Raw genomic sequence first — 18,148 nt, 5'->3', positions numbered from 1 at the left:
CTGTCAACTCGACAAAAGTCTATTTGATCAAATACATTTCTCAGCTTATCCAACCTGGTTCTTCAGTTCTGGTCAAATGCTGGTGGTCACTGCCTTATATCTGCCTGCAGGGAGGAGCCAACAACACTGAAACTACTCTGAAACTAACACACCTACTTGTTTACAGTATGTTTGTTAGCCAAGTCTATTGTGGGCAGTGCAGTTCAATAGACCTAAACAGAAACTGTAAAAAAGTAGGTGTGTTAGTCTTAGTATAATTAGCGCCTCTCTGCAGGCAGATAAAAGGCAGTGTCCACCAGCATCTGACCAGAACTGAAAAAGCAGCTTGGATGAGCTGTGAAACGTATTTGATTAAATTAACTTTTGTCGAGTTGACAGAAATGAATTTCTCCTGTAGAATGTTGTGCTGTCACCTGAAACCTAGTAATACAGATTAAAATAAATAATGTGCAGAGAAAAACATCAAAGCATCTTACTCTTTATCGTCTGACCCGGAGGTACTGGCCTTGTTCCTTTGAGTGCGGGTGCTCACACTGTTGTGTTTGATGGTAACTGGTGAAACGCATCTTTGCTTTGTGAGATTTTGGTCTTGATGAGAAGCACAACAAAGCTGTAGCCTTTCAACCTTCACTTTGGGTTGACGTTTTAGGCAGGAAACCCAAATGGCACAGAGGGAGTTGTCATCTGGAATATGAGGCATTTTCAAACCAGTATCACGCAAGCAGGCTATCAATACTGCCCTACTGTCCACTGACATTTCTATTGATTTGCACTTATCACTGATTTGATCTAAAATTGTGTCTGTCTTTCTTTTAACACACCTGGCTTTTCTGTGTACATCGTCTTGGTCTGATGCACTGTCTCCATCGTCATCATGCTTTCTTTTCAGCCCAGTAATTCCTCTATTTTCTACCTGATCACCACTCTCTCCAATTTGTTTTTCTTTGACTCCTATGTACTTGATGTTTGATTCTGAGAGAAAATTTTCACTGCCTTCCTCACTGGTGTTAGTGGTCTTACTGCTCTGTAAATGCTGAGAAGCCGAGATCATTAAGGGCACATTCTTATTAGAAACTAGTCCGAACACTGGTTTGATAAATGGAGTTTTGTGAGAGCTCAAAGACATGGAAGAAGAATGGTCTGATAATCCAAATCTTTCTGGTTCATTTGAAGGCAGTTTTCCAGAGGGTGGAAGAGAAAGAGATGCAAGGATGGAGTCTCCCATATTTGGAGGAAGGGATGCTGTAAAAATGTGATTAAGTGAATAATAAATAAAGACTTATATATTATTTATTATTATTAAAGTAAAATATTTAAAGAAGAGTAGCAGCATCAGTGTCTTAACCTGCAGTCTCCAGGTGACCCAAACAACTCTGATGCTGAAGAAGAACTTTGAGAAGCTGTGGTTGTGTGGATGCCTGTGCGCACTCTTCCAAGACAGGGGGCGCCTCACTGAGCCAAGACACAGTCTACAACATACATAACAGCAAAGTTAAGTACTACACATTTACAGATATGCTCTTTTGCAGCTAGATAGTAATTACTACCTGGGCAAGATTGGGAACTGGGAGTAGCTGGTCTAAACGGATTAAAAACTCCCAGAGCAGTTTCTCCAATTCTTGGTCATATCTTGGTCCAAAATCCACTGGAAATCTTTCCTGCAAATTAAATCAGTGTTCATATTGAGTGCTGCAGCCAAATTCCATCAACTTCATATTATGGAGATACAAACCTTAAAAAAACTTGTCCTCATCACCTTATCTGTCAGCAACACTGGAACTAATGAATGAAAATCTCTCACTGCATCTTGAATTCTAATATCCCTTTCCTAAAGAGTGAAATTGGAATGGAACTATGAAAGGTGTTGCCAACAACACTGACTTTTCATAAATCTGACATGTAAAATAATACTATACCTTATTTACAGCAGAGGATGAATGTAAGACAGGAACTTGAATCCTTTTCATATGCTCAGCAATGGTTTCCGGGTCAGGCTGTTTGCATAACTCCAAAATTAGCTATACAGAGAAATAAAGAACAGGACCATTTGACTGGATAGAGCTATGGTATTTAATATAGGGAACGTTTTAATAGAGATCGGGACTGGGTCATTACACATCTCATATGATTTTCAGTTGGCCTAATCTTAAACCAATGACATTTTAGATGGTCTTAGTTAAAAAGTATAAGTAGACTTTCTTTTGCTAATGCTTCTCAATGCAGGTTTTGCACTTGCACAAGGTAAATTATGTGATTATTTATGATTTTGCCAATAACTTAAAGACGCTTTTAGACGTTCAATCCCGAGCTCTACTGGAAACAGCATCTCTCCAAACATGTACCCGTGCTCTTAATCCTAAAGTCAGTTTAGCTTGATGTTTCAAAGTGAGCAGTCCAGGAACAGTGTCGCAGGCGGAGGTCACAAATTCCTCCACAATCCCATATTGCATCACGTCCCTCTCCTTCATCACTTTCCACAGAGCCGCGGACACGAGCCGCACGGGAGGCGCCAACAGCTTCAGCGCGGGTAAAGGGAGACTGCTCTCACCTGTACAAGCAACTACATCAAACACACGGTAAATTATAATCAGTGAACATCCATACTGCATGACGTGCTACTGTGGCTCCAATCATATGTACACTTTATGGGCTGCAGTATACAAAGACAGATCACTCTTAAAGTTAATGTCACACTTACCATTCGCCTTGGGCATTCTAGCGGCCATCCGGCACTCTGTAGGACTTTCTTAAAGAAAAATCAGTGCAATGCAACAAACCGCAAGCTGTTACGCTTCCAATTACCGTGAAGTTTGGTTTACAAACACATCACTCCAGTATTTTATCACAGAAAGGTGGTTATATTGATCCAAACAAAACAAGATGCGCCTGTATCAAAACTTCAGTCTTCTGTCCTCCCGCCTTCAATGAAGTAACGTAGAATACGACACGGGTACGCCCCACATAGGCGGTGTTCTTCACGGCAAACCTGGTCTAAACGAGCAAAATTTTATCCGCACTGTCACGGTGAAGGAACCAAACAAACACAGCACAAAGCGCAATAGGATGTGACGCAAAAAACCGCGAGCGCTACATATCCGGAAATAAATAATGAATTTATTAAATTAAAACTTTAAACCAGGTCAAAACATACATTCTATGTTAAACTACGTTTCACGTAGCATATATTACAAATATTAATTAATTAAATAAATTGATAAATTGCAGCCATATTTTTGTCACAGATAGGCTATACAAATCATAAGTAGGCCTAAATGTAGGCTCTTGCTCATGCTTTTAATGACAGTTGATAAATTCATATATTGAAGTTGTAATGACTATCAAGAGGAAGTGGTAATGGGGTGAAGAAAGAGTTGAACTTTGATTTGAGCATTTCTCTATCATCAGATCTGGACCAAAGTCCACTTGTTAAGTCAACCCAGGGCTGACACCATTTCAGGTGATTACAGCAAAACACAAATCAACCCAAACAGCAAGAGAAGAAGCCAAGGAAGAAAGGAAAGAATGGAGTCCACGTCTTCATTTATTAAGTAAGCACAGTATTGTGATGGCATTTTCTTTTTATTAGTTTATAAACATCATAACAACACCAGTTCTTTTTTATTTGCTTCACATTGTAAAGGTCTGTAACCAAGAGAGTATGGTCCCCCACTCAGCGGCCCTTCAGGGTGTGCTGCCCCAACAGGGAGATCAGAAAAGGAGTCACTGCTGGAACTCTGGAGGAGCTAAAGGAGCGGGTGAGAAATCTACATCTCTTAAAGGTGCACTATGCAACTTTTTGGTTGGGAGTCCATCTCCTGCTTTATTTTATGGAGATGTCATTGCTCTGCCTGGAATGTTCCATAGAATGATATTAAACAGCTATACCTTACAGGTGGTTTTATAGCTCAAAAACACCTAGAAAAACAGGCATTCTGACTGTGAGCAGGGTTGCTTCTCCACAGATGTGACTTGTAATTTGGTCTGGTTTGGTCTCTGTAAAGACAGAAATCTTTAATGCTATTCTGTGAAACATTCCAGACACAGCAATAACATCTCCACAGAGAAAACAATTTGACGGGGCTTGAAAAGATGCACAATCCACCTTTAAGATTTGAGTAGGGTAACCAGATTTTCAAACTTAAAAACTCCAACACATTTGGACTGGGATGGTTGGTATAAAAAAAAATGTAAAAAAGAAAAAAAATGTAAACTCAAAATTGAGTATTTAATCTGAGGGGCTTCGACAGTGCATTTTAATGCCTTACGGTCATTTTCAAGAACAGTTTCCAGTATTATAGCTAATATATGCCCTTCATTTCTGCTGGTAGGTATCAGATTGGACAAAAATGGAGACATTTCTTGTATAGAACTGGGAGAAATCACTGATTTAGGATACATATGCTGGGACGAGGGACACAGGGCTTAAAACAGGGATTGGTCACCCTAGATTTGATAGTTGTTTAGCCTACTAACTGATCCATTTTGTGTGCCAGGCCTGCCAGGCTTTGCTGCTGTCCCTATCAGCTATGTCCTTGTCTCTGGTCTGTGAAGAGGATGGGACAGAAGTGGATTCAGATGAGTTCCTTTTCACACTGCCAGACAACACCATGCTCATGGCCTTGAAACCTGGGCAAACCTGGAAACCTCTGTCTGTATGTACAGGCGAAGCACCATCATAACTGTTTTTAACAGTTGTCTTTATATCTTAACAAGGTTGTTAAAGGTATAAAAAAGATTATACTAATTGGTACTAGTATCAAAACCAGATACTCATTTGAACAGGTTTCAATACTAAAAAGTCACATTCACAAGACAGAAGTGAACCTTTCCTGAATAGCTTTAGAAAGATCTTGAGCTGTATTAGAATAAGTATAAGAGCACACAGACTAGTATACACCCACAGGCCACTATGGAACGTACTTGGGTGACAGAGGGATTACATAGATATAAACAGTGATATAAAACAGGGGCCCACCAAGATGACACCCCTGATATAAAAGAAAGTATTATTTAGTGTTCAAAATTACATTTTATTGTCTAAAAAAATTTTTTTTATTGTCATCATGATAACGAAATCTGTATCAAGTATCCAGTGTATTCCTTAGTATTGAAATCAAGTTTGAAATATTTTGTATCGTGATAACACTTTTTATCTTCACTTCAGTCTTTTAACCAATCAAAAAGTGCCTATTAATGTTACAATGTTCAAAATAATACTTAAGAATCCTTTATTGACAACCACAACTTTTACCTGTAACTCCACTGTTATTAATGATTTAGCTGCCATTGCTGTTTGTACCTTGGACTATAATAAAACCTTCTATCTTTCTCACAGGGAGCTGTTGTGGCAAAATCTCCCAACAAGCCCCACAATGGTAAAGACATCGCTCGTGTCACCTTTGACCTTTACAAGATGAGCCCTAAGGACATGTTTGGCTCCCTGAGTGTGAAGGCAACTTTTCAAGGGTTGTATTCAGTCAGTGCAGATTTCCAGTGTCTGGGGCCAAAGAAAATTCTCAGGTAATAATGGACTTTGTCAACAACAGCTCAGTATAGTTTTATGCTTTTTAGATGTGTCAAGATAATTACTATATCATTCAATATATGATAGATGGAACAATAATTTTAATGGTCATTATTTACTGTGGGTACTTTTTCTTTGTAATAGTAGGGGAACTTTTTTGTTATTTTTCTGAGGGTTGAACTCAACTATGACTCAATATGGATACAAACTAGGTACTAAAGTGCTACTAGTGCTTATTTATTGAAGCTCAAGTTTCAAACAATATTTAAAAGTGCATTGTGTAACTTTTCTGGTGGAGGGTCTGTCAAATGCTTTTCTTCCTGGAGGTTTTATTGCTTTGTCTGGAATGTTTCACAGAGTGGTACTTTACCTTTCTATCTTTATGGAGACTACAAGTTACTAGTTTGATCTGTGGAGAGACACAATCAGAATGCCTGTGCTACTAGTATAAAACCACCTGTAACTGAATAAATGTAAGGTAGAAATGTTTAATCTCATACTATGGAACATTCCAGGCAGAGCAATGACATATCACTAGAAACAAGCAGGTGACGCACCCCAAACAAGACGTTACGGAGTTCACTTTAAACACTGACAATAGTTTTTGAGGGGTGTTAGACTTAGACCAACTAGACAAAAAAACACAAGGGAAATTATTTGGACACAAAAGCTCACACATCACAATATATTATAATATCAAAGAGAAAAAAAATCAATATATAAATAATATATTCTGGCAGCAAAATAGCAAGAGACTAGTGTCAAATAAGGCATAAATATATACATTTATCTGTACAAATAAAAATAAAAACAAAGAGAAATAAGTAAGTTAAGAATTGTTGTGTCAGTGGCTTTGGTTAGCAGTTGTTTCAGTATTATCCTCTATACTTTCTGCAGCACAAGATCACACTTCAGAATTTATGGATAAAGGGCTTCCACTGTTAATTGACTGACCTGACTCTTAATGTTTAGAGAGGCACTCAGAGTGGCATCGACCCTACTTCAAGCAGCAGGACATCTTCTTATAACATCTGCGGCAATGATTCGGCGCATCATCGAAGGAGCTGAACTGTGGCAGCCTCAGAGGGGAGGAGAATACACTGCCACCTGGAACTGAATCCAACTGCTGTTTACATAAAGCAATGCTAAGCTCTTAATTACTGACTACTATCTGTGTAAAAATTACAATTATATATTTATTATGGATAGTTTTACTACAATATTTACAAATATTCTCAATCGGTTATATCAAAAAATAAAAATGTGTCTGTTTGATAATTAATGAAAAGGTATAATTTTTTGCAATCTTGTGTTCTAAGGTGGACATGTGGGCGTTCTTAGTTGTAGAGGAGACTATGGTGGCTCCCCATAATCTAAAATTAATCTGAACAAAAAACTGGTTAAACTAATTCTATTTTGTAACTATATTTCTTTTCTTTTTTTTATCAGCAGACTCAAAAAGCCCCATTATTCTCCATATATTGTTTTGAATAAAATTATTAAAATATGGATCACTTGTGCCACCATAGTCTGAGTATTAAAAAGCAAAATAACAATTCCAGATATTTTGAAGTTTTATTGATTCTTCTGTGTCACCATGTACACATTCACTTGAATACTTACTAGATGGGTAAAACAGCACTTTTACTTTTTAAAACTAAATAAACTTGATAAACAGTGCAACAATGCCAATAAAATGATTTAATAAAATGCCATACAACAACTATAGTAAACTATGTAAAACACTTGCAACATGTGAACCATCTTTCTTCAGTTGATTTGAAATTAAATCAATCTTTTTGTTAGTAGACTTCTTTACATCTTCTCTGCTCGCTAGTCTTTTGCATCTTCATCTTTCTAATGCACTGTGCATGGATTACATTGGCCACAACCCTCTTGTGCTGCTCCACACTCAACCAAGTCGGTTTAGTTTTCTTTATTGAATAACGCATGTCAGTGAACCACTGGACCAAACCTTCACGAGGAACGCCAGTGAGCTCTGCCATTGCCTTGTATTGTTCATTGGTTGGATACTGGTACTTGGTAAACTCCATCTTCATAAATGCCAGCTGCTTCGATGTCTTTATCCTACCACTGAAAGAACGCTTGCCTATCCAACTCTGTTCTTTGACTACCGAACCGTCAATATTGCTGCAGACTGGTGGTTCTTTAATAAACATTTCCTCCTTAGAATGTTGAGGATTGGTTTTCATATGTATTTGTTCTTGCTCCATGGCTAAAGATGTATGTGAAGATGCAACCTGGGTCTGGAAAGTAACTGATGGAGTGGTATCAAGAGTCTTATCTAGAATGACAAAACTATTTTCATCAGTTTGCTGCAAAGATGTGAAGTCTGTCCCAGTCTCAGGCCACCAAATTTGACTTGTCTTTATTGTATTCAGATGTACATCTTCTTTCTTCAGTATTTTTTTCCTTTTCCTTTCTCTTGGCTTCTCCTCAGTATTCATTTGATCCTCTATAGCAGCACTGGTCAGTATCTCCTTTTTGATTTCACACGAGTGGCTGGCAAGTTCTTCATCCTCTCTGCTTAACTTTTTTGTGGTTTCATTTTCACATTTGGGCAGCTTTTTCTTAGACATAATTCCTCCAGGCATTTTTCTTCTCAACTCATGAATGTCTTTTGAGCTCCAACTGATCCCATAGCGGAGTCTCTGTGCCATGAACCACACCTTTACCTGATCGGGGTGCAGCGAGCAGCTATGAGCCAGGGAGATGGTCTTTTTTTGGGTTAAATATGGGAACGTGCTGAAGGCCTCATCTAACTTGGCTACTTTGTCCCCTTGAATGTTGATTTGATCTGAAAGTACCCAAATGATCTTGTTGTTTTCATTCATCAGGGGAAGACACAGGGTGCTATTCTGATTTGTATTGAAAGCTGCTGGGGCAAGGGTTGGTTTTGACACAGCCTTCTGAAGAGTAGTGCCAGTGGTAAAAGGAACATGTTCATTAATCTTCTGCCTCATCCTGATAATGTTGATCCTGCAAGAACAACAATAAAACACATGAAAAAAGTTAAGCCTAGTGTTATGTAAATGTAGGCCTTCATTTTTGGTTACATGTTAAAGTTAGCATCAAAAATTAAGTCTGACCAAACTATTCAACCTCTAAATGATAGTACTTGCCAATAATACATGAGACTATCAAATAAAAAAAATAAATAAATAATTTGTTTCACCATAGTCTTAACAGAATCTTTGGGTAAATGAAGAAATTATATGATTAAAAAATAAATAAATACAAAATTAGAACTTACTAATTTATAGAAGTGCAACCATGCTAACTTCAAATCACATGGACCTCTACGGCTATGCTAGCAGAGTACGATTCGTTAACCTTCAGAACATCAACTTGATCCGAACAGTCTATAACAGGATAAGAGGCCATGGATTTTTTTTTACAAAGCATGTTGGAAAATTGTGTTAATTTTTCTCTTCTTACCGTAGTGGTCTCTATAATCCCCTTCAAATGAATCGGTCCGTGACAGTTAACAGCGTGGATGATCGGAAGATAGTTATTCTGGTAGGTGGGGTCCTCCGCTACGTTTTTATAATTAATTAATTTATTTATTTTTAAGTTTAACGTCTTATACAGTGTTGTGAAAATGTACAACACATTTTTACACACATTCAATGTGTAATATAGTTTTAATTTATGATATATTCCAGCTAAATAGGAGAAATAGCTTACTTTTGACTAGGGCCTGGCCACTGTTAATGCTGTGGGCGTGATTAAAGGGCCCATATTACGCGGTTTTCTGATCTATGTTATAATGTTGTTTCCTTATCAAAAACATACCTGGAGGCGTGTTTTGTTTCATTCATACACACTTAACACGAAAATCCTGCATATTTAGACTGAGTTCTTGTCTCAAATAGAAAACGCTGTTCCACTATGTGTTGGAAATACATGAAGTGCCCCACTGTGTTTTTAAACTCCATATTAGTTTAGTTATCCAAATGATTGTAGTGAAGGTCACTACAATCATTTGCATAATTTCAGCCAATCTCTACTGAATTAAAGATAGCTGTTAATTTGAAAACTACTACCACATGAGGTCACAAAGAAGGGAACAGGGCATTTTGAGCTTTAGAGATGTAGACAGGCTAATAATACATAAAGTCAATAATACTCAAACTTAGACGTGTGAATGAAACAAAACACAATACAAGGTACGTTTCTGAGGAGATAACATTATAACGTTCATTTTGTGAAGGCCTAATGAGTGATTTGATTGCAGAGAAGAGGCGCAATGAATTAAACTACGACCACATCTACAGACATCTACTCTAGAAAGAGGTTATTCTAATCAGTGGAGGTATTCTTGTGATTCACGTTTCAAAACAAAGAATGAATTTTTTGATGCTCAAAATAAATGTAGCTGTGGAGGGATCACTGATTTAATACGCACCACTAAGCTGATTTGTAAGTTAGTGTTGTTTTTATGAGGGCATGGTGCTTTAAAAATTCAACAAAGTTTAAAGTTGTGAAAGAAATCAGCTATTTATTTTACGTGGTTTGGCTCCATCTAGTGGTTGATAAACAGATTACGTGCGTTTCTTTCTATCAACACTGATTTCTTGGAATTGTCTGATTAATTACATGAAAATAACCAACAAATGTGTCTATGATTAGGAGTCAACATAATGACACATAACACAGATCATACTGCATGAATTTTTAATTTGCATCAGTAGTATGTGGCACAGGTGTGCTAACAGTAAAATTACACAATGCAAAACACATTATCCCCTTTTTATTCTCCTAATACAAATAATGTGTTTAATTGTTGTTTAATTTTACAATGTGCAGCTCAAAACACTATTATTTTGTTAAATTATGACAGTAAATACTGTTTCAGTGGAGTAAGACAGACTTCATTTTTAATTTACTGACTGTTTGTTGTTTGTATAAAGCATGAATGATTGAGAATTTAAGAGAACAGGAATGCAAGAGAGCTCAAAAAATTAAACAATAACTAAATTGCTTTTTAAAGTAGTACTATGCAACTTTCCTGGTGGGTGGTCCATCACCTGCTTGTCTATATGGAAATGTTACTGCTCTACCTGGAATCTTCCAGTGCATTGCATAAAACATATCTACCACCATGGACACAAGCATGGTGATGCCACCAGGCCAAATTTAGGTTAGATCTGTGGAGAGGCAATTCTGCTTACGGTAAGAATGCATGGTTTCCAAGGTAATGAAGGTATGATTGAGCACCTGAAATACATAAATAAATGTTTAATGCCATACTGCAGAACATTTCAGGGAACACAACATATCAGTGGGGACAAGCAGGTTGTGGACCCTCAACCAAAAAGTATAGTGCATCTTAAAAAATGATGGCAGTAAATACTGTTTCAGCTGTAAGACAATTAGAATTTTTAACTGGCCCTTTTTTGAGTTTGTATAAAGCATGAATTATTGAAAAGTGAGAAACACCAGGAATGCAAGAGCAGCCAAAACATTGACTGATGCTAGTCTTTGCCCCTGAATTCTCCAAGTCTAAAGGCAACTTACCTTTAAATATTACAACAAGGAGTGAAAATTAAAGGGAATGTGTGCCTGTGTCAATGAACCTCAACAGTTACGTCCACGTCAAAGTCTGCTTTGGTTCCAGAAGTAAATTTTAGACAAAAAAGTCTAAGAGAGTTCAAGAGTTTAACTAATATCCATAACACAGTTGTTTCCAAAAAGAAAGTTTAAAACACAAGGTTATGCAAAATGTTTTAATAACTTTATAAAGTTTCAGAAACAGATTTTAAATGAAATTACAGGTCTTGTGGTCAGTAGTTACCACATAGGTGAAGAACCCTGAGCAAGCCTTGAAACTTCAAGCTTTATTTTATTAAATTTTTTTGGAATGTCAATGGGAAAAATGGGAATATTACTTTTGGAACCAGGGGATGGGCAGTCACTGTTGAGCTCCACAAGACGTGTTTCAAGCCATTCAGCTGCTGCCAAAAACAGTGTTAAGCTGCTGCGTGACTCTGATAAAGGTGGTCCTCCGACTCAGCTCTTTCAGTTTCCCCGCTCCCACATATGTGCAGGTGGAACGGACACCTCCCAGGATGTCCTTAATCGTCTCATCCACAGGCCCCTTGAATGGAACCTCCACTGTTTTCCCCTCTGAAGCTCTGTAGGCAATAGGGACGTCAAGATTACTTAGGTAACACGATAATCATAAGGACTGAACAATAATAATCACGAGAATGCAAAAATAAGTCATTTCAGTTCAGTATAGTACACTCCAAAACAGTAAACCTTCGTGTAAAGTACTTTTGTTTCACTTTTACTTGATTTTATAATTCAGAAAATTTTATTTCAAAAGTCAGATCACATATGAGAAGAATGCTGATCTGTTTAGACAATGTGAATGAAAGTGAATGAATGATGATGATTTCACTTATTATTTGGTCATGGGGTCAATAATGGTCAATAAATCATGAAGTGTGAATAATCATTAAAGCCCCATATTGCCCTGTTCTCTCATATCAGTTATAATTATGTTTCCTCATCAAAAACATACCTGGAGTTATGTTTTGTTTCATGCTTAACACACAAACCCTCAATACTTAGTTCTTCTCTCAAATGGAAACACTCTGTTTCACCTTGTAATATCATGAGGTAACACAGGACATGCTTCAATCTGTTTTTAAACTCCATACACCTTCACTAGAATCATTTGGATGATCCCTGGAACTGCCAGTCTTGATTCAACAAAATGTAAAAGGTCGCTGTTAAAAACTACCACTTCATGACATCACAAGGCAGAACAGAGCATTTTGATCTTTGGAAATGTACATGGACTAATAATCCAGGATTACTCAAATATGTGAGAATGAACAATATAACATGGTTTAAAGCTCACAAAGTCAAGTTTGTGTAAGACAAGACCTTTTAATCTCAATAGTTCTTCTCACAATAATGACAATAAAAACACTGAAATTGTATATTGTGACATTCCTAGTAGGCAAAGAAGAATACACTAGTTCAAAAACAGCTATTTTAGTACATGACAAATCTGACCTGTAGTCGGCCACACCTCCTGCATGTTTCTTCATAGCAGTATCAGAGCTCATCCCATAAAACAGTTTGTATTTCTTCCCATTCTTTTCAATAGTCTCCCCACCACTCTCTGTATGACCAGCAAGCATACCACCAAGCATCACAAAGTCTGCGCCAGCACCTTGATAAAAAAGAAAATGTTATGACCCCTTTACAACAGACAACAAAGTTATAAGTTAAATAATCATACCAAAAGCTTTTGAAACATCTCCGGGACAAGTGCATCCTCCATCCTGTGTGTAAGAAGAAAATCATTATTATTAACTATTGTTTAGTGTTTCGACAAAAATGATTGAAGTATGCATGTCTATTACATACAGAAATAATATGTCCACCCAGACCATGGGCTGCGTCTGCACACTCAATTACAGCACTTAGTTGAGGATATCCAACTCCTGTCTTTTTGCGGGTTGTACAAACAGATCCTATAAAAACATATATTATTTATTATACGACAGCACAATGTAGATTAGGGTTAAAAAAGTATCGAACATCAGATACCAATCAATACTAAAACTAGTATCAAATAAGAAATGTAGATAGAAATGAATTTGAATAGCTTTAGAATAATCTTAAAGTGTATCCAAACTATTACCGGTATAAGAGCATATAGACTAGTATACGGCCATGGACCACTACTACCACGACTGAGGGATTACACAGACATTGTAATATTATATATATAAAGAAAGTATGATTTAATGTTGAAAATTACATTCTATTGTCTAACTAGTGTTTTTATTATTATTGTGCTATTGGAATTGGCACTGAGTATCGAGTCTATTCCTTAGTGTCAAAATGAAGTTTGATTTTGAATTTTAGAATCATGACAAGACTAATATAGTTATGATGGTAGTTACCTGGTCCAATGCCCACTTTGATTATGTCAGCACCAGCCAGGATCAGCTCCTCCACCATCTCTCCTGTTACCACATTTCCTGCCTACAAATGAAAACACATATTTTAGTACCTGGCATTCACTTTTTAAATTGATGTTTCCTGAAAGACATACATACCATAATCGTGTGTGAAGGGAATTTTTCTCTTACATCTTTAACAAAGTGGACAAAATGCTCAGAGTATCCATTGGCCACATCTACACATATATACTTCAGCTGGGGTACTGCCTCTACAATGGCTGAAATCTTCTCAAAATCTCCTTCACCAGTGCCTGTGCTGACAGCTACACTCTGCCACACATAAAAAAGAAACAATTAAAGTACATTTTATCATATTTAAACACCACTAGGCTTGTCATGATTAAAAATTTTGAGGCACAATATATTGCTACAGAGATAATGCAATAAAAGTACAATATTGAAACAGTGGTGGAAGGTAACAAAGTAAAAGTAATAAAAGTAAAAAGAGTACAGTACTTTACTTAAGCACATTTTAAAGTGGATACCTTTTACTTTTACTTACATTTGAGAGCAGGTATCTGTATTTCTCCTCCACTACATTTTTGAACTGGACTGAAAAGTAAAAGTATTTTTTATAATAGTTTGAGACTATAACCTATCTTTAACAGGTTCATAATTTGAGCAAAAAAAATGTACAAATGAAAACAGCTAGGAAAAAACTACTGATTTAATTGTTTCTACTGAACAAAGTTCAGCACAAATCTGTTTCAAAATCACTACATTTGAAGCTTTATTAGATGTGAAAATATGCGCAAATTACTTTACTCTGGTTTCTGTAACAACATTGAATACTTCTTCCACCACTGTATTGAAACTACTTTATGCCACCAACATAACACAAAGCAGGATAATCTCAGTGAAACCATTTTTAAATATACAGTATCATTAAAAGCATGAGCTGCACCAATAATTAGCCATAGAGGTTATTTAGTCTACCCTCTACAGCTCAAACCTAATCAGAGTACAGAAAAGCTGATAAAAGCACCCCACTATTGCAAAGAAATTGTATCCATGACAAATATTGAGGCCCAAAAATTACAGTTGCAGTCTTCATATATTGAACACTAAGTCGATATTGTAATGTAATTGTGACAGGATTAACCACTGCAGAGCTAATTTGACACTAGCTGTTACCTCAAGACATTCTGGGTGGGTCTTTGCAAACTCCTTCCAGTCATCAACAGAGTAGTGTTTGTGGATTGCAGTGAAAAGGCTGAACTGATAGAAAACAAACAATGAACAATGTTAATAAAGACAACACCAGGAATAATATAAAAGTACGAATAAGTATAAATACAAAATCTGTGCTTAATGTCATAATTAAAGGTCCTATATTATGAGAAATAGATTCATGTGAGAAATACAGCAACTAACCCTTTGTAAAGCAGTGGCCATCTCAAACGTGCCGACTGTGTCCATGTTGGCAGCGATGATGGGGATCCCTGTGTAGCTGCCCTTTGAATTTCGGAAGGTAAAGCTTCTCATTAAGTCCACCTGTCAATAATTAGTGTAAACAGATGAATCATAGTAATAAACATTTTATTTGAGGCACCTTTCAATACACTCAAGATCACAGTACAGCAATTTACAAATACACTATAATAAAACCATTATAAATATAAATTTACACTAGAAGTTTACATTTTTGAATGTTTATTTTGCTCACGACAATGCGTGCTGCTGCATGCTGTAATCACGCAGGATTGTAGTCGTGGTTAATTTTCAGTCATTGTCACCCATTGACTGATTTTATGATTAATTATCTGTATCAACAAATCCACTACAGTTCTTTCTAGAGCCTACAGCTACAAACTGGAGTATATGTTCTACTTTTCAAGTTTTACAAGTCTTAGAGAAAAGAAGCAGATTAAGCAAGTACTGTATCGTAATGTTGTTGGAACCATCCATTTAAATGTCAAAAGAACAATGATTCACTTTAGATATTTTACATATAAGAAATAATATAATCACAAATCCTGCAAGTATGTACTTTCTCTTTCTCCACATTCTCGTTCCTCAACTAAATTATTGTAAAATTGGACCTTGACAAATCGAAATACATTTAAATTGGCAAAAAAAAAAATCATAATAGCACTTGATGTAAAACCCCACAAATTATCATTATTGCAATAATTTATATATATTTTTTGTTGGCATTGCTGATTTATCTTCAAGGGAAATCTTATGTAGGCCTGTGTTATGCATGCTGGTGTGTAACTTGCTGACTACAATTTCACGCAGGCTACTTACAACCTAAATGTCAGTTAATAAATGCAATGAATTAACACTGGCGTTTGTTTTAATCAACCTATAGTCTGTATCGTCTTAACTGTACTGACCTCACTCCTGGACTTGAGTGTGCTCCTCTTTGGGCGAAGCAGAACATCTTTGAAGTCGAGCTTGATGTCATTTTCAATACGAGGCATTTTGAGAGGGAGCGGTCTTGCAGCTCTGTTCTGTTAAAAGAAGCGTCAGTCAGATGTCTGAATGTAACAACATTTGTAATAACATGTTAATAACCCATGTCAGCAATAGCAAGTGATAAATGAAAAAAAAAGGCAGAACCACGCACTCTGCACGAGTCAAAAAAAGTGTAGGTAAAAAATTCAAGGTTGGTCGGTTTAAAGCAGTAGTGGGCTTCCATGATGAATTTTAAAGACATCATTTAAAAAAGCAGAAAAATAACCTTAAACACTTCAGCCATCGTAAATAATATACATATAAGTATGACTATATTACCTTGACGTTATTACCGATGCTTGCAAAGAGGATACCGTTTTGACTATGTGTCCGCTCCGCTTCCTTTCCACATTTGAGGAGGAGTACGCTGCTGTCACCCGCGTTGTAGTTCTTCAGCGCGTCATAACATAGGCAGAAACCTAACAAAAAACTACAAGCGGAAACGCTGATCCGGTCCACTTCATATACTGTCGCAAAGACTTTTTCAATAATATATTCCCCGTAAAATGTTGTTTTGGTTCTTTCACGCCTACGCCTATGAGTTATGAATGTATTGTGTGCTTTTCGGGATTATAGTAAATAAACAACCCTGAAATTCAAGTAAAATTATAGCGGAACTGTACCACCAATCTATTATGGACCATCGGCTGCTTTACTGAGAAACACAGGAAGTACTCATTCATAAAAAAATAAAATAAAATAAATGAATACAATTTTCACTGCCCTGATTTAACAGATTAGGCTATACGATACACTTGTATTTATATTGTTTGAAGAAGACAAAACAACAAGATGCTAATTAAAGTAAAGGTAAGGTTTAGAATGAAGTTTAGCGTACAATACTACCATAGACTATATTGTTATTGCTCTGTTCTTTCCTAAGTTAAATTGGCCCACTTATTGACTATATTGAACGTTTTTTTTTTTTTTTTTATTCACAGACGCTTACTGGAAAGGAGATAGAAATTGATATTGAGCCTACAGATAAGGTAAGATAGGTAAGAAGATAACAATTCATGTGATGAAGCCTCCAGATCCATAAAGATAATTAAGTAATATCGTGTGCTTTGTGATCTAAAGGTGGAGAGAATTAAAGAAAGAGTGGAGGAGAAGGAAGGGATCCCTCCTCAACAGCAACGGTTAATCTACAGTGGCAAACAAATGTAGGATTGTATGGTTTTCTTATATTTTTTTCCTGTAAATTGGGTATTTATGCCTGTAAATTACTGACATTACTGGTTATTTTTTAGGAATGATGAGAAAACTGCAGCAGATTATAAAATCCAGGGTGGCTCTGTTCTTCACCTTGTGCTTGCATTGCGAGGAGGACACCAGTGCTACTCTACCACACGCCTATATGCTAAGCCTTTATAAACATCAACTGAACTGAATGCAACATGTTCTGGAAATGATCCTCTTTTAATATCAGAGTCAAACCTATATGGCAAAACAAAGCCAATGAAAAGACATGATGCAAGCACTTTACTTTCTGTAATTAAGCAGGATTCTGCTCTTATTAAAGGTGTGCTGGCAATGCCGCTTTACTGACTCAAAATTAGTTTCTATTGATTTTAGGCATCTTTTCTTACAATGAAAACTTTTAGAATTTCAGTGTTTGATCTAAAGTTCTGTGCATGTAGGTCCACAAAAGAAGTAACATAAACAGACATCAGAATAAAACTTGATCATTCATTTGAGGATTTCAGCCATTTATGACTGTAAACTATTTTTGGCCTTTTTTACTTTTTGTGCCAAGTAAACAAAACAAAGCTCCTCTCACTTTGTTGCGTACAGAAGTTTTAAATGAATTATGCAAATAAAAGACCAAATAAAAAACAGCTTCAGCCCATTTCATGTAGTTTAATTGTTTTTGTAAATGTATTCCATGTGGCCATACCGGCTTGTCAAAGCCTGATCCTGTCAGATCTCAGGAGCTACGCAAGGCTGGGCCTGGTTAGTACTTGGATGGAAGACCACTGGGAATTTCAGGTGCCACAGTGGGGCGCCAGTGGCATAAACTCGTGTAGTTAGGCAAGACACTTCACCCACATTGCAAGTATGAAAGTGGTGTGTGCGTGAGTGTTGGTGGTGGTCAGAGGGGCCAATGGCGCAGATTCGTGTCTGTCAGTCTGCCCCAGGGCAGTTGTGGCTACAG

General features: G+C 36.7%; 5 protein-coding genes and 1 pseudogene across 9 annotated transcripts; 3 read left to right on the top strand and 3 right to left on the bottom strand.

Annotated features, from left to right (window-relative positions):
• Window positions 1-100: 100 nt before the first annotated feature.
• tinf2 (TERF1 (TRF1)-interacting nuclear factor 2) lies at window positions 101-3,029 on the bottom strand. 3 transcript variants are annotated; one of them, XM_055156654.1, is made up of 8 exons: window positions 2,699-3,029; window positions 2,343-2,560; window positions 1,917-2,018; window positions 1,733-1,828; window positions 1,548-1,658; window positions 1,346-1,469; window positions 822-1,242; window positions 548-684 (listed from the first exon to the last, which is right to left on the bottom strand). In XM_055156654.1, the coding sequence occupies exons 1-8, from the start codon at window positions 2,724-2,726 to the stop codon at window positions 681-683; spliced, it is 1,104 nt and encodes a 367-aa protein (XP_055012629.1). In that variant the 5' UTR covers window positions 2,727-3,029; the 3' UTR covers window positions 548-680. The 3 variants fall into 3 exon arrangements, with proteins under 3 accessions (XP_055012630.1, XP_055012628.1, XP_055012629.1); XM_055156655.1 differs by lacking the exon at window positions 822-1,242 and having other exon boundaries at window positions 101-684; XM_055156653.1 differs by having other exon boundaries at window positions 110-1,242.
• cideb (cell death inducing DFFA like effector b) lies at window positions 2,450-7,110 on the top strand. Of its 2 annotated transcripts, none has more exons than XM_020937828.2 (6): window positions 2,450-2,576; window positions 3,406-3,548; window positions 3,641-3,755; window positions 4,494-4,652; window positions 5,336-5,520; window positions 6,497-7,110. In XM_020937828.2, exons 2-6 carry the CDS (start codon window positions 3,523-3,525, stop codon window positions 6,639-6,641), a joined length of 630 nt encoding a protein of 209 aa, XP_020793487.1. In that variant the 5' UTR covers window positions 2,450-2,576; window positions 3,406-3,522; the 3' UTR covers window positions 6,642-7,110. The 2 variants fall into 2 exon arrangements, with proteins under 2 accessions (XP_020793487.1, XP_020793486.1); XM_020937827.2 differs by having other exon boundaries at window positions 3,641-3,779.
• Window positions 7,111-7,139: 29 nt separating this feature from the next.
• Window positions 7,140-9,394, bottom strand: homezb (homeobox and leucine zipper encoding b). 2 transcript variants are annotated; one of them, XM_055156657.1, is made up of 3 exons: window positions 8,984-9,394; window positions 8,799-8,907; window positions 7,140-8,524 (listed from the first exon to the last, which is right to left on the bottom strand). In XM_055156657.1, exon 3 carries the CDS (start codon window positions 8,506-8,508, stop codon window positions 7,327-7,329), a length of 1,182 nt encoding a protein of 393 aa, XP_055012632.1. In that variant the 5' UTR covers window positions 8,509-8,524; window positions 8,799-8,907; window positions 8,984-9,394; the 3' UTR covers window positions 7,140-7,326. The 2 variants fall into 2 exon arrangements, with proteins under 2 accessions (XP_055012632.1, XP_055012631.1); XM_055156656.1 differs by lacking the exon at window positions 8,799-8,907.
• An 811-nt stretch (window positions 9,395-10,205) lies between these two features.
• On the bottom strand, window positions 10,206-16,414 carry gmpr2 (guanosine monophosphate reductase 2). Its single transcript, XM_020937816.2, has 10 exons — window positions 16,273-16,414; window positions 15,873-15,989; window positions 14,908-15,027; window positions 14,668-14,751; window positions 13,630-13,803; window positions 13,474-13,555; window positions 12,932-13,038; window positions 12,804-12,846; window positions 12,575-12,734; window positions 10,206-11,682 (listed from the first exon to the last, which is right to left on the bottom strand). The coding sequence occupies exons 2-10, from the start codon at window positions 15,957-15,959 to the stop codon at window positions 11,496-11,498; spliced, it is 1,044 nt and encodes a 347-aa protein (XP_020793475.1). The 5' UTR covers window positions 15,960-15,989; window positions 16,273-16,414; the 3' UTR covers window positions 10,206-11,495.
• Window positions 16,415-16,641: 227 nt separating this feature from the next.
• nedd8 (NEDD8 ubiquitin like modifier) lies at window positions 16,642-17,842 on the top strand. The gene is made up of 4 exons (XM_020937778.2): window positions 16,642-16,803; window positions 16,935-16,982; window positions 17,074-17,156; window positions 17,244-17,842. The coding sequence occupies exons 1-4, from the start codon at window positions 16,786-16,788 to the stop codon at window positions 17,365-17,367; spliced, it is 273 nt and encodes a 90-aa protein (XP_020793437.1). The 5' UTR covers window positions 16,642-16,785; the 3' UTR covers window positions 17,368-17,842.
• Window positions 17,843-17,876: 34 nt separating this feature from the next.
• On the top strand, window positions 17,877-17,994 carry LOC129409936 (5S ribosomal RNA; annotated as a pseudogene).
• The last annotated feature ends 154 nt before the right edge of the window (window positions 17,995-18,148 follow it).

This window comes from Boleophthalmus pectinirostris, unplaced genomic scaffold, assembly GCF_026225935.1.
Source record: "Boleophthalmus pectinirostris isolate CB_2022bp ecotype Guang Dong unplaced genomic scaffold, ASM2622593v1 HiC_scaffold_20, whole genome shotgun sequence".
NCBI classification, from domain to species: domain Eukaryota; kingdom Metazoa; phylum Chordata; class Actinopteri; order Gobiiformes; family Gobiidae; genus Boleophthalmus; species Boleophthalmus pectinirostris.
Note: the sequence above shows the minus strand (reverse complement) of the source record. Positions and strands in the feature narration are given on the sequence as shown.